At 35.6% G+C, this 16336-nt stretch overlaps 2 protein-coding genes across 3 annotated transcripts in view; one reads left to right on the forward strand and one right to left on the reverse strand.

Moving 5' to 3' along the window:
* LOC101245614 (dynamin-related protein 3A-like) overlaps nt 1-16056 on the reverse strand; it is a 33315-nt gene extending 17259 nt beyond the window's left edge. For both annotated transcript variants that reach the window (XM_004250679.4, XM_010314765.4), the window contains exons 1-6: nt 15443-16056; nt 3869-4151; nt 3761-3789; nt 3565-3666; nt 752-820; nt 607-666 (exon numbers count right to left, since the gene is read on the reverse strand). In XM_004250679.4, the coding sequence (XP_004250727.2) occupies nt 607-666; nt 752-820; nt 3565-3666; nt 3761-3789; nt 3869-4151; nt 15443-15817 (918 nt within the window). In that variant the 5' untranslated portion in view covers nt 15818-16056. The remainder of the gene's footprint in view (nt 1-606; nt 667-751; nt 821-3564; nt 3667-3760; nt 3790-3868; nt 4152-15442) is intronic.
* LOC109118976 (uncharacterized) lies at nt 7979-16017 on the forward strand. Its single transcript, XM_069291690.1, has one exon. The coding sequence runs from the start codon at nt 8887-8889 to the stop codon at nt 9427-9429; it is 543 nt and encodes a 180-aa protein (XP_069147791.1). The 5' UTR covers nt 7979-8886; the 3' UTR covers nt 9430-16017.
* Nucleotides 16057-16336: the final 280 nt, after the last annotated feature.

Here is a 16336-nt window from a genome sequence, read left to right on the forward strand (position 1 = left end):
CTTGAGTTCAAGAAAGTTCTTTTCGGCTTTATTCTATCTCTATTTTTAGTGTTTTTCAGTTTCTAGTATTAAGTTCTTGATTTTCTTTATTAAGTCCTTAACACAATTCTTATCAAGTAAGCTTGTGTTTAGAGATGAAAGAGTTGCTTTGTTGAATTCGGCTCTCGATTCAGTACATAATAAAGAAGGCCACAATCCCACAACTCAGGCTACTTATGAAAGAACTCTTTTATGAGACCACAGATATTTCAGAGTGGTTCACTCTCATGTCCTCTAGCACAAACACGCCATTCCTGTACCCAAGAATTTCGCTTGTATTTCTAGAGAATCACAGGGAAAAAGTATCTCTAGTGCTTTAAGTTAAAGATGTTTCCAAACACAATTTCTTTTTCCCATTGTCCAATTCCAATTTTAACAATGAAATGAAGTAGAAGATCAAAATCTATAAGCTTTTCAATTTTTAAGATATATATGACAAACTAGCTTAAGTTTTCGACATTTCAAAGAAATTGAATATTATAAAGGAATTTTCGTGTATATGACAAACCAATAACCAGTTTATTGCACATAGAAACTACACTGATTCTTGGACTAATCACCAATTACCTGGTTCAACTTTTTTGCCAATTGAGGAACGCCACAACGATCAGCAAGTTCACTATACACCTACACAAAAAAAAGAGATCAAACATGAGATACTTCAATCATAGAGACTGAAATTAACTAGTAACAAAAGATGGTACCAACATACAGGACGACTTCGGAAGAAATTTTCCTCAGCTATAAGTGCATCCTTAATACTCCGATTCATCTTAATATCCTGTATAAATGATTCAGCCAAACAATTTAGACGATAATAGGCCCAGAAACCACTAATGTGCGTATTTGATGTGTGTGCTTATGCCCTATACTCACTCTACTCAAGTACATATATAGACACTAGTATCTAATTCCATGTCAATGAGTATAAACATTTTAAAATGATACAAACAATATTAGAATATGTCTGATGAGTGCCACGAAATTTGAAAGGAAAGATGCAAGTTCATATTGATAAATAGTAAGAATGTACATGTACTTATAGCAATTACCCCTAGGCACATACTTTCGTATTTACACACACAATGAGTCTAAAAAAAGTAACTTATTGATCTTCCATTCCACTATGGCACTGCCAGCTTCCTCCATTAAATAGCACAATTTCATGTTTGGGGTTCTCCACATGTATTTCTCCCTATAACCACCATACACTTAATATCATGCGCATTTGTCTTATTCACAAAAGGCTTAGATATCAAAGGATAGTCAATTACATCAAGGAATGCAAGCAAAAGAGCAAGGGTTAAAAGTTTTTTTAGCTAATTACATCTTGGTCTACCACGAGCATCTACAGACTGGAGTGCCTGCACACATTTGATTCTTAAACCATCAATTTATTCGTAGAGTTCATAATATTTTGAACTAAATTAATTATCAAAGACAAACTGGAAAAAAAAAGAATATTACATTTTTTTATTTCAAACGTTGATCAAAATATTAAATTTACCATTTCTAAAAATCCAGCGGAAAAGCAAAGGCGAAGTAGCTCAAAAGCACAGTTCGAGAATCGCAACAATTTATACTTCATTATGCCACAAGACACAAGTCTTCAGGTAGGTTATTCAATCTGATGCACTGCATATTTATGGGTTGTGTTCCCGCAGGCGAAGATATATGTTTTGGTCTCTTTGATCCATTTGTCACAAATCTCACACCCCAAACATGGTGTTAGCAAGTAGCTTTTGGTGATAAATTTATATATCACTCCGACTTTTGGATCTTCATTGCTAAATAAAATTAACATATTGGTGTTGCAGGATTCCAAAAGTCACCAAACTGAGTAGCTACCAATTCATTATTTCTTATCTTGTGTTTAAAGGGATAGATAAATAGTTTTACCTTTTCATATTCTTCATATTAATTAGAACAATGACTAAGAGTTGTTAATTTTTTTTTTGTATTTCCAGTAAAGTAAGAATTGTTAATTAGTATGTGAATTCTTAGAGCAACATAAATTCAACTGATAAAAAGGGACATTTAACTTTATATGAACACTTTGGCCAATCAACTTCTCACTTTTAGAATAGTATTGTAATAGATATATAAAAAAACATGCATGTACATGACGGATTGTGAATACACACACATGTATATCGGTTTCTCAACACGTGTTTTACCAATCATTTTATACAAACGTTCAAATCACATAACTTCGGTAGTTGAGTTATAATTCAAGAATTTGAACAATAACTATAGCATCCAAGCTATTTTTCGTGCACCTCGACTAATTCAACTACCTCCCCGGGCAAGATACTAGGTAACTCTATCTACCAAGGCTTCAATGACCTTATTATGCCAACACATAAGCTGAAATTAAAATGCCTTATATTTCTTCCCTATAGATACAATAAAGGGCGTGCATAAGTGGGATCAAAGAGTTGGCATGGTTATTACTGCCTCCAAGGGTATGGTCTATCCGTCAATGAATTCAGTGAAAACCTCATTCAAGGTTCAATGACTTACCGAATGCTTGCTCCGTTGGGAAATAGTAAGCACCCAATAGAACGTCGAGGTGTGCCCAAGTTGGCTCAGACACTAGAGTCATACAAACGAAAAGGTCTACAGTTTTTACCCCCTACAAAAGAGCCTTAATGTTAGGCATTTTGTACATCCTTCTAAACTTTATTATAGCTCATTTCATTTGTTGCTTCGTTCTAGCACTTGTGTGTTTAGCCATATTTTCCCCCAAAAAGAACCATATGCAATGTGATCAATATAATAAAGAAAAAGCAAATATAATTCTAGAAGTCAAACACCAAGTTACTACTACGTGAGAATATGACCTTAATAGTGATGAATGTTCAGACTGAAAGGAGGTATGCAACTAAAAGTATTTGACACATAATTATACTGCCGACGTTGCCGAATATTGTCAATCAAGATACAAAATTAGCTCCATAGGATTTTTTTTTAACGAATAGTTGCATAGTTTTTATAATCATATCAAAATATATCAGTTCTAAAGAAAAATAAATTTAGCATCATGTTGAAGAGATCGCTAGGATGAAAGTTTTGAATCACGTGTAAAGCACTTCTTATAAAGTTAGCATCTCTTTGCCTAAAGTTAAAACTACCATAGCGCTGAGGAGACCTAGAAAATAGGTCAAGGAACCAAGTAAAGATGTTACTTAAAATATCACAAGAATGAGCACAAGCACTATCAAAGAAGAAACCACAGCCCTGAAGAAAAATTGCTTTTGAATGAGAACACAAATGGGCTAGTTAGAGAATATGGACCGGAAGTGCCACTACAAAGACGGAATTTAAAAAAAGTCAGATGTTTATAAAATAGAAGTTGTGAAAATATGCAAATGACATGAAACTCCAAAACATAAACATGAAATCTCCAAGCGAACTCAAATGGAAATGATATTATGGTTTGTGGAGATAAGTTAAATGGTCCATCTGCAATGAAATAACGCTAACAAGTTTAACTATTTTTCCATAATGTCTAGTTGAATTTACCTCCTGGCTACGATTCACAACGCCAATATAACCAAGACGAAGGGGTATCACTTTTCCTAGTAAAAAGTTGCGAGCATCAGTGCCCCTATCCATGATGTCCAACTAAGGAAAGAAAGAAAATTCAATCAACGAAAACGAATAATGAATACAAAAACAAAATACACAAGGAAAGAATTTCATTTTCAATCAATCTGACCTTTGTGATTACTCCAATGGTCCGATAACCTGCAAGAAGAAACCTTCGAATAAGAGAACCTCAAATGCAACTAAAATCACCTAGAGAAATCATATAGTTGAGATATACCATCCGGATCAGCATTTCCAGCAACTTGAAGAGCATCTGAGTTGGCTAAGTCAGCATTAGCAGGTGTTACGGCTAGTATTAAGCAGCTTGGACGTTTAATATAAGACATTATCATAGTTCTGATTCGCGCTTCAATATCAGAAGGCTGGTCACCAACAGGGACCTTTGTTATGCCCGGCAAATCCACAAGAGTAATATCAAGAACATTTGGTGAGAAAATCTTCAAACGTATCTGCTTATCTGAAACACCCTTATTCGCTCCCGCTTCCCGCTCTGTCTCCGCCTAAAGACAATCATATAAAGTAGTTGGGGATGTGAAGAAATTATTTAATTACAATCAGTCTCAGAAAAAATGAAGAAATTACTTAAGTGCATGAGAAAACAAAAACATACACATAATACAAATTGAGATGTCTCTTTTTGAGTGTCCCACTCATGCAATTCATGCTACTGGATGTTATGTTACCAAAACCCACTACGCAAACAGAAAAACCTAAAACGCAGATATTTCCACAGCAAACTCAGATACAGCCCTTCAAGACTGATTTATGTAACCTTATCGCGTTCAACTCAATGGTGTCACTTATAGTGATCATGCTACTGTAAAGGTATCTATAGCGAAACGGGGTCAATTGATAGAAATTTCTGAATTAGATTGTGTTACATGAGCATATAAAATACCCTCTTTATTCTCTATCTCACGGAGATGCTACCTCCACACTACAGTTTAACGCATTGACTATGTCCTCCTCGAGGTAAACTCCACTTCTCTCACTGTTTAACTTCATTATCTAATGACTAAAGTGAACTCTATTCAAAAGTAAAGGTATGTATTAAGCAAAATAATGAGAAGAATGACAGAGACAAAATAACAATTCCTTGCAAAGACACGAAAGCCTGATGAAATGGGTAATGTTTGCTCTTAGGCACAAAACCCAAAACACTCTTTCCAACTTTCTAGGATGATAGGAAGTCCCTTTCCAGTGACGTCGCCGGATTTTGAACCTCTATCTTCCTAACATGAGTCTTTCACCTTTTGTGTTGACTGTTTTATTATCTACTTTTCCTTCCTTTTCGATGAGATCTTTCTCCGGAAATGGAAGGGAAGATCCTTTTTGTCTTTGGTGATAAGTCATTCAGAATTTCGAAAAAGGGAAGGGTGCAGACAGAGAGTTTGTTTGGGTAGAACAAGGTCGCGAATTCACTAGCCACCAAAATAGACAAGGAAAATCTCAGATAGGTAAACACCCAAATGCAGCAGGCATCAAGAGGTCTGGGGAATCTTTACATAAGATGGGGGAGAAAGATACAAACTTACATTTACCGGGTGTACCAAAATTTTAACATTTATGGCAGATACCTCAGAGTTGGAACAATAGCAGGGGAAAGAAGAAAAGACATTATAATTCCATAAGCTTTGTTACAATGGGGGTTGCGATGACATCAAGGAAATATTACATTGGTTGGGTTAAGCGTGGAGCAACAAGTTCAAAATAATCTCAAACATTGGGAGAAGTCCTTAGACTCCGTACAGATCTACTCTTGGCCACTGCAGAAAAAAGAATTACCAGTCAATCCTAAGAATTTGGACGACAACAGCTCCTTACCTTCAAAGTATCTTGTGGGATACTTCAATGATCCTTTCAATCATAGTCCCAAAGCTAAAATAATCCAAATGCTGGTTTGTTAAGAGGTGGCAAGTAACAGTAGGCCTACGAGTCTCTCCCATATCCCACAGCTTCCTCTTTGAATTTCCATCCAGACAAGAAGCATTGAGAGTAAAAGCAAGGGACTGGTCTTGGAATGAACAACATTTGACGCTTGATTGGTGGTCGCCGGAATCTGAGTCAGTATCGACGAAGAGAGAATCAGGTCATAAATGGATCAAAGCAATTGGGCTCTATTAGCACCCCATTAGTCTACCAACGGTTTACACATGGAAGATTTAAGGAAATTAGAAAGTAGATTACATCAGCTTATAAGTTATTTATTTCTATTTCTCTACAGCAGTTGTTTGCAGTAGATGCTACAGCTTTTAAGTTAGTTATTTTTCCTATTGTTATGTAGCACTTGTTGCAATAAGGAGGTAATTCCTCAACTTCTCATTCCAGTTGTAGTACGAAGTTATTTCCTTGTCTTCAGATGGGTGGTTAATCCACCAGTGTTAGTGTTATCAGAATTTAGTGAAATAATAAACAGAAAATTAATCTAGTTTTTGAGTACCTCAAACTCAAAAGATTCCAAGTTCTCTCCTAAGAACCAAAACCAAAGGTAGAAAAAAGAAAACCTCTTCCCAGACTCATAATTCACATAACATTAACTCTAATTTTGCCTTGAAATGTCCCATAACTAGATCCATAAAAGAAGGGATAATAACAACTTGGTATCATAGGCGAGAGTTATGGGAGACCAAATTCAACATCAACTAGCACAATTTAGTGAACGTGTTCCAAGAAGAACGAGCAGCAAATTTAGTCGGACATGAAGCAACAAATGCTTGCTTTGATGCACTCACACGGGATTTAGCAAATTCGAAGGTTAAATCTGATTCAACTGAACATATCAGTCAATATCACCATACAAAGTTGGATTCCCCACGATTTAATGGCCAAGAGGACATTTTGGGATGGTTGAACAAATGTGTGCACTCCTTTTGACACCAAGAAACTTCGAAAGAAGAAAAGGTTGGACTTGCTTCTTTTCATTTGGAGGGCAATGCACAACTTTGGTTTCTTCAGCTAGAGACAGATTTGCCTTAACCGTATTGGGCTAACTTCAAACATCATTGCAACCTTCGTTTTTGGCCACCAATCAGAAGTCAAAAATTGGGAGAATTCGCTAAGTTACACCAGGTCAGGTCTGTGGTAGATTATCAAGAAACATTTGATAAGTTGATTTCACGGGCGCGTACACACAGTCACAAAACATTAAATTTTAAATTGGCGGTCTTACTAATTATATAGCAATTATGGTTGAGTTGCATAATTCTTTAGATTTGGCTATAGCGATGAGTTTATCCCGACTTTATGAATGCAAGGAACAACTCATTTGTTCGCCATTGTTAGATGCTTGCAAATGAAAGACCGCAAATATCTCACCTCAATAACATGCCATATCTGTGAAGAAACAGACCAGGTGTAAAATGGAGGAAAGCAACTTAAGGGACTTTGTTTCAACTCTAATGAACCATAACTCGAGGTCATTCATGCAAGAAATTATTTTGGATCGCCTCTCTATACGATGAGGAAGATTTTATTGGAGAAGAGGAAGTACTAATATTTTCCACACTTAGCACTTGAAGACAAGCGTGATTTGAATGAGGGAGTAATGTTAGCACCCTTTTAGTCTACCAACGGTTAACATATGGAAGATTAAATAAGAAAGTAGATTACTTCAACTTATTAAGTTCTTTTCTTGTTTCAGTGTAGCAATTGTATGCAATAGATAATACCGGCAAAATGAGTCCATATTTTGGTAATCAACCCATATTTTAATGGGTTGGGTGAATGACTTCCATGCCCACTGAGAGTGCTTTGTCGTGCGACATCACTAAGGTATCCTTTTTTGTCTTTATTTGACCCCAAGAATGGATTGGATCGAAATGACTTTCCTGTTGAAGCCCTTTGTTTTAATCTCTGGCCGCACGAAATCTCTATAGCCAATTTCCATTTTTGATAGAAGGTGTTGTGTTTGGTACTACTATTATTTTACACAATCTGGGAACTTTCATAACGTTGGCGTGATCCGGTTTGAGCAATGGATCCTGACGTGATACATCCTCGTAGTGAAAATGGAGTGGAAACATGAGCTTTGTACATGGGTAAAATATGGGTTGATACCTATATTCAACCCACAAAAATATGGGTAAATTATGGATAAATTATGGATAAAAATATGGGTAAATTATGGATAAAATATGGGTAAAATATGAATTAGCCAAATGGGTTAAGCTTCTAACTTATATTCACTCAAAATTCATGATGTCACTAAAAATATTGTAACTTCTCTTCCTTTTTATGTTCATCAATAGAACTAATTGTTTTTCTCTACAATTGAAAAGGTGAAGTCTTTGGCCCTCCAAAAATATATATTATAAATGTACATTTCTTTTTTTTAATTCTTTAATTTAATATTGGATGATAAATAATAGTGTAAAATAAGCAAGATCATGTAGTATTAGCATTGACATTGCTTAAAGTACAATGTTTTAGTCCTAAAATGCAAACATTGATTTAATTTGAAATTAAAAATATTTTCCCATTGTTATTACATAAATTCATTTTATATCGAGAAGTTATAGGATTTATTTTTTTACTCTTACGAAAACTAAATGAAGCATTTTCAACATTTTTCATCTAAAAACACAAATATTTTCTCCATGTTGAATTCTTAAGTAGAGTATTATTTACTATTTTACCCAATCCAATTTTTACCCATATCAAATATGGGCGATTCGAATTATTACACATTTAATGTTGACCCATTTTCAACCCACCTAAATTTGACCCAACCCGCCCATTTGCCACCACTACCCATAGATACAAGTTATTTATTTTTCCTAATTTTGTGTACAATTGTTGAAGTAAGATTATCCCTGCCCTTTATCATTTCAATTATAGTAGGAAGTTACTTCCTTGTTTAAAGATGGGTGGTCAATCCATCAGGGTTGGGTTGTTTGATTTCAGTGAAATATTAGGCAAAAAAATAGTCAAGGTTTTTAGTCAAACTCAAGAGATTGCAGGTTCTCCCTTAACGAACGAGCACCATGGGTAGAAAAAGGCCAAATACATACGCAGGTCCCTAAAGTTGTTCGCGTGTTTCCCCCAGGTACCTCAACTAACCAAGATTCCTATTAAATCCTTTAACCCCCTATAATTTGATCCTTTTAAATATTCTTGGCTGATGTGGAGCCAAATTTTAATAAATTATTTTTGATAATTAGGCGCGTGAGATGAACCTTCCCCACGTGGAAATTTTGACCAATACACTCCAACCCAATTACACGTCAGTGACTTAATATGTGGCACACGACGGCGACGGAGAAGAGAGAGGAAGATGGGGAAGTGACACAGAGGTCACCGATTAGAGTACATAGGAAGAGGCAAAACACTGGAGATCTCAATGGAGTTAGAGAGAGAAGTTTTCGGTCTCAGACGGGAAGATCGGCGCTGTCTCCAGAAAAAAGAAGGTCGCCGGCTTCGTCAAGGGGAGTACAGGGGAGGGGAATGCCGCAACAAAGGCGTAATGTGGGACCCCCAAATGGACTCCGACGCGGTCCCAGCGAAAATGGGGTTCGGTGGTCAAATTCTCCGGCGAAACGTGGACTGGTGGATGCACGTCGGAATGTGAGAAACAGAAGTCCGGCGGCGCGTGAAGCAGAAAAACCTGGTAATCAATCGCCGGCGAGAAACGCCGAGAATGAGGGAAGTAGTAGTAAAACTGAAAAACCCAAAGAAGAAGTTTCGCCGGTAACTAGCGAATCACTTGAAAATCCTCTGGTTTTAATGGAATGCTTCATTTTTAGGTTTGATGACAAAAACATATTAAGTCATCAAACCTAAAAATCAATTTCCCCCCAAATCACTTCTAACCCGTTTTTAAACGAGAAAACCCTAAGAATCTCTTCCTTTCAATGACTTTTACAGCTGAAATTCTTAGATTTTAAAGTGATTTCGAGTGGATTAAAGTGAAATTCTTAGATTTTAAAGTGATTAAAGTGATGAAATTCTTAGATTTTAAAGTGATAAAAGTGAAATTCTTACATTGGAACTTGATGATTAAGAAGAAATCAATGAAAAAAAGATATAACATAATGAGCTAAATAGGAGAAATAATGATGAAGAGAAACAAAAGAGGAGAAAAAATGGAAGAATGGAGAAATTAGGGTTAAAAGGGGGAAGAAGTTAGTTGGTGGGTGGTTCAAGATCCACATCAGCGCTTTTAAAGAGTCTGCACGCGCTTAAAGGACGTGAGATCACGTTTGGCTCCACATCAGCCAAGAATATTTAAAAGGATCAAATTATAGGGGGTTAAAGGATTTAATAGGAATCTTGGTTAGTTGAGGTACCTGGGGGAAAAGCGCGAACAACTTTAGGCACCTGCGTATGTATTTGGCCGTAGAAAAAAGAAAACCTCTTTCCAAACTCACAATTCACTCAACATTAACTCTAATTTTGTCTAGCAACGTCCCATAACTAGATTCATATTCATGGACAGTAACAGGCTCCCCTTGAATGGCTTATGAACCCATTCAAGACTATCGGTGACATGTGTTGTGGATTCACAGTAATTGACAATGAGACAAGCTAGATCCCACTTGCGTATATGTGCAAAGAACAATCGAGAAAAGTTGTTGGCAAAGATCAATTTGAAGGTTGGCAAATTGAGATTCAAAATCCAAATTTTGGAGGATTATCTCACTCAGATTATTGTTGATCACCGAAATGAAGAGGGGCAACAAAAGGAAGTCGAAAAAGAAGCTAAGAGAGCTTCTTCGAGTCATGCTAAGAAGACACAAATTTACCCGATGGTTAATAACCTAAAGAACTCAAAACCTAAAGAAGGAACCACTAGTTGGAACAAAGAGTTTCGATGAGCTAGAAGTTCAAAAATGCAGGCTACTTGATGATTTATCAATCCTCGAGCATCATAGAAGGAAGACTTATGACACAACTTGAAAGAGAGATCACTTCACATAAAACACATGTATGACACAACTTGAAAGAGGGATCACTTCACTTAAATCACAGGTGGCAGGAAATAGCTAAAAAAGAAGAGATCTCCTCAGGGCAAAAGTCTAAATGTTTATGGCTTAAAGGAGACAAGAATACCAAATTCTTGCCAAGAATAGCTAACTCTTAGAAAAGGATTTACCGCATTGGCAAGCAACTAATTGGAGATGAAGTCGACAAAAACAAAGATGACATCAAAGCTGAATATCTACGATTCCATCAAGCATTGTACATAGAAGAAGAACAATGGAAGCCAGAAGTAAGATTTGATAGTCTCAACAGCTTGTCACAAGCCGAATGAAAGAAGAGATCAAAATGGCATATGCAATACTTGCCCATGGAAGGAAGGCTAATACTAATCAATATTGTTTTGGACAACATTCCAAGATTCGAATCATCTCAATAAAATTGATTAGGAAGAGATTATTAATGAGCAGAAAGGGAGGACGAAGGAGATTTGGTATTATTCAAACTATCAAAATAATGGATATTGTTGACTGGTACAAGAATAGAATTCCTTGCTTACACTTCCTTTCTACTGGTTAGCTTACCCTACCACAGTGAGAACTAGTGGTTCTTCTGTTTGTTTGCTCTAATAAATATGTCCCTTATACATATGTCTTCTAAGGTGATAAGCAAACTGGATACATTGAGAAGGTCCTTTCTTTGGGGAGGGGAACAGTGTGGAGCAGACATTTCATCTAGTGAAATGGAAAAAGTTCTACTGCCTAAGGAACAGGGAGGACCAAGTATAAGAGACTTGAGCAAACATAACAAGAGTTCGCTAATGAAATGGAGGAGAAGATTCAGCCAAGGACCACCATTCTTACGTAAGGACGTCATTATCACTAAATACGGAAGACAGGAAAACTGGTGCACTATGCAGATGAGAGCTCCACATGGAATGGGACCTTGGAAACACATTAACAACATGAAGAATGATTTCTTCCAAGAGCAAGGTTGGGAATGATACTTGTGTCAAATTTTGGAAAGATAGGTGGTTACTCAATCTTCCTTTGAAAGAATCTCACCCCAAACTCCTTCTAATTACTACATATCCAAATTCAACAGTTGCAAGAAAAAGAGATGGTAACATATGGGACCTTCACTTCAGAATAAATTTGCAAGATTGGGAGTATGGTGAGCTCTTTGATTTATACAATCTTTTGGAAGGTTTATCAATGAACCACTAAGCCCAAGACATTCTCAATTGGAATGGCTCAAGCAAAGAAGTTTACGCTGTCAAGGCAGGCTACAATAGGCTCAACATCCCAAATGCTTTAACGGATCACTAGCAAACTCCCCCAAAGATCAAGTGTTTCCTATGGACAACTCTCAAGACACCCTTAATCATGACAATTTCAAGAAGGGGGGCTTCCAGACAGCAAATATATGCAACATATGCTTCATGTGCCATCTCAAAAAAGAATAGTACACCATTTGTTTTTACATTGCCCTATGGCAGCAACCATTTGGTCCATGTATCTTGCAGTTATTGGCATCAGCCATCAACTATTCAACATCATCCACCCTAAAAGTAGTAGTTGAAAGTTGGAGCTTACGAGAAGTGGATAGATTCATCAAAAGAATTTGGCAAATGATAACAGCTTGTATATCATGGAGTACATGGATTGAGAAAAGGAACATATGTTTTGATGGGACTTCAACTCCAAACTGCTCTTTGAAATATAAAAGTATTTCAAAAAGTCTGGTGATTCTTTATAGCTAGAGCAAGCTGTGATATCCCGTGTAGACTTCATTAGCTGAACAACTATGAGTGTTTGCTATAGATTTTAACTCCAAATCACAATTATTATTTTGCAATTCTGGATTTATCACCTATTACTTTGTAACTATCTTGCATCTCATTGATGCCTTTTAGTACAATCGTTTACTTCATCAAAAGAAAATGACAGAGACGCACAACACTGCATTCTAGTTACTGTCACTTTAGAAGAGATCACAAAATAGGACTTCCAATCATGCTACATAGAATTGATGCCTTTAAACAAAACTAAACTATCATGTTTTTGCTGATCTCAAACTTGAACTATATCTTGTTACTGTCTTGAACTATAACTTTCAAGGGTTAAGACCCCAACTCAATGTTTGTTGGTGTGGTTACTGCACCCTCCCAAAACAATAAAAAATGTGCAAAGAGCCACAACATGTGTAATTTAAACTTAGAGTTAATACACAAAAAGAAAACATAAACTATCACTATTTTGTGACTATCCGGTGATTTTGTTACCGTTGAACTATGATTTTAATTTTTTACCGTTAAAACTTAACACCCCTGAAGAATAGTTATTGGGAGAACCCAACTGAACTCATCCTAATTCAGGAAACAACTCTATATATTTTTTAAGGTCGCAACACCCCTGAAGAATATTAATGTGCCTAGTGTCCCTACACATGACATTATATTTTAAGCCCAAATTAATATTCTATCAAAGTAAATACAAAAATAAATAAACTACTTAGAAGTAAAAACCAAATTATTATTAAAGAACTAAAAATTAAAAACTGAAAGGGATCAATTGTTGGTTTTGCCATAAAGGTTAAAGAACACCAGTTCTTTTGTTTATTTATTTTATAATTGTGGTGTCTGAGACAGCTTTACGCACACCTCAGCACAGGTTCTTTTGTAATATTGTCTCTTTTTCTTTTGAAATTTAGGGTCATCAAAAACTTAGTACTGTTATATGTTTTGGGTTTGTTCTTATGAAAATTAGTGTTCACATAGATTTGATGACGTCTTCCCACAACGACATAAATATTCATTTTCATACTTAAAGTGTTCGGCTTTCAAAGAAGATTCAATGAAATCAAGAAAAGGGTGCTGAGGACGGTGTTCTTTCAATAATATCAAGAAAAAATAAAAGAATAAATAATTTCAAATGAAACCTGAATGCAAAAACCTAAATCAATTTGGTCTAGAAGGAAATGAAATAGACAGAAGAAAAACTAAGAATATAAAGGAAATAAAGATGAGGAAAAAACTGAAAAACTTCATTATTTGAGGCTTGATTAGCCATTGTGAAAAAAAACCAACATGGCATCATTTTTCACCACACACAAGTCATTCAATCTTCAAAGACAGCCTAAGCGCACCTCAACTAATTGCACAAGTGCTTTCATTATATTATCTCATTTTCTATTGAAGTTAAGGGTCGTCAAAATTAGTGTTCACATGGATTTGATGACGTTTGCCCAAAAACACATAAATATTCATTTTCATCCTTAAGGAAGTGTTTGGCTTTCAAAGAAGACCAAAGAAATCAAGAAAAGGGTGTTGAGAAGATGTTCTTTCAATAATATCAAGAAAAAAAAATGAAACATGAATACACAAACCTAGATCAATTTGGTCTAAGAAGCAAATGAAGAAAACGAAGAAAGACTAAAGAATATAAAGGAAATAAAGAAGAGAAAAAGCTGAAAAAAAATATTTATTTGAGGCATGATTAGCCATAAATCAATCTAACATGACATCATTTTTCACCTCCAACGAGCCATTCAATCTTCAAAAATCATAATTCAAGGATAACAGAAAATTTGATAGTTTAAGTAGAAAGTTGCAAAAAAATGATAGTTTAAGAGGTTATCAGCCATTATAAAAGCCACCCAACATGGATGACTTATTTTACCCCACACTTTTAAGTGACAGTTAACAAACGCGGTCAAGCCATGGAGTTTTAACCCTGAAAAGTTATAGTTCCAGGAGGTAAGGGAAATAAGGCATATCTTAAGTATGAAAGGATCAAAAATTTGATAGTTTATGTGTGTGTATATATATATGAATTAGCATAGCAGTTTAAAGACGAATCTACGTGTAAGGGAGGAGGTGCCATAGCACCCGATACCTCGATCGAAACCTTTGTATATTTATGTGTATATGTTTATGACATACAATATATAATACACTTGCCACTCGTTCGCACAAAAGATCAAAATGTGCCAGTGGCAAAGTGTGTAGCATGCCACCCAAGTGATCACAGCGAAGCACTAATTTTTTGCTTTTTTTGTTTGCTTCGAAGAGAATTGTCTTTAGCTCTTTCTATTTCATTAATTTTTCTTTAAATCTATTGTTTATTAATTCAAAATGACTCCTTTTTGCTTTAGACAATTTTTTACTTTGCTACTCTCTGCTACTAAATATTAATCTCTTGATATAAGTGTTGTATACGTATACAATATTAATGAGTAATACATGATAAAATGATGGGTTTTATTGTGTTAAAGTTTACAAAATTTAGATGTCAATTTGATCTTTCATCAGCTTCTGTGCTAAGTGAAGATAACTATGTTGAAATTACAATTCTTGAATGCTTCACAACTATATATGTGCAGCAACACATAAAGACAATGATATATAAATATAATGAGGTAATGATATTAGATGGTATACACAAGTTCGATTCTCTAACGTGAATATTTTTTTCTTTGTCAAACTCTTAGAGAATAAGAACTCTAATCTAAAAAAAATTGGACTACTAATTAGGTAATTTGAATCTTAAATATCTACAAGAAAACATAACAAAATATGCATATTTAATTAATTTGTCTATAAAAATCGAAAGAAAAATCGTGAATCATACACCAAAACTGAAAAACCCAACCCATTTATTTTCTTTGAATTTTCAAAGACAATATATGAAACGTTTGGCGTCATGGGCTTTATCTGTAGATTCAATATAGGGAATTGGGAGTTCAAAGAAGGACTATACCTGAATCTGCCTACAACTTTCATTGAAAGAAGCTCAATACATGAACAGCCAACATATCCTCATCGAAGTTTCTACAAGTAGATTATGAATCCAAATACTGAATAAGTGCAATTTACCTGAATTTCCCTACGAATTTCATTGAAATCATAGAATCGCTTCCCCGAAAGGTGCAAAAACTCTCCATATTCGTCTTCAGTACCATCTGGCTTACGCTTGTTCTGTATAAGCTGTAGAACAAGCGGGCGCCGAGTACAGATATCAGAACCCCTAGGCAAGAAATCGCGACCGACAAGGGCTTCCAGAACGCTGGATTTTCCACTACTCTGACTACCGACGACAGCTACCTGAGGCAGCTCAATCGTGGACTGACTTCCGAGCTGTGCAAAGATGTCTTGGAGCTTGTTCACTATAGGAATCACTGAGTGACCCAACGGCGCTGTATTGGTGGATGATGGAACTGGAACTGGAACTGGAACTGAATCTTCCGCCATGGAAATGAGTCAACCCGGATCGAAGTGAGTAAGATTGTGATGTTACTGGGTGCTCTTGAAAGTGGAGCTGTAGTGAGATCGGTAAGAAGGAAACCCTAGAGAGGAGTTTTTAGGGGTTTGAGAACTATGTGGAGAGAATCGAATTTGAATATCTCGGGACAGAGAAAAAGGGGGTATACTCTCTTACCGCCCAAGAAACTATTTTGGGTGTTGATTTTTTAATATTTATTCTATAATTTGATTTATTTGTTTAATTAATGATATATTTATAGATGAAGGGTGTGTTTGGTATGAGAAAAATGTTTTTTTTCGAAAATAAATGGATTTCTAATTTATTTTATAAGGTAGGATAGGTGAATGAAAAAATATTTTTTAAAAAATATCTTTTTATTTTTTACTTGAGGATAAAAACTCTTTTTAAGTAAAAATAATTTATGATATGAATCAACCCTGATAATTAATGTAGAACTGAACACTCAATCTAGACAAGACTCCGATCACCGTTCAAAATCGACTCTG

Source organism: Solanum lycopersicum, chromosome 11 (genome assembly GCF_036512215.1).
Source record: "Solanum lycopersicum chromosome 11, SLM_r2.1".
Classification (NCBI taxonomy): Eukaryota; Viridiplantae; Streptophyta; class Magnoliopsida; order Solanales; family Solanaceae; genus Solanum; species Solanum lycopersicum.

Excerpts from the sequence above, each read along its gene's own strand:
- LOC109118976 (XM_069291690.1), top strand. The coding sequence starts at position 8,887 with ATGTGGCACACGACGGCGACGGAGAAGAGAGAGGAAGATGGGGAAGTG.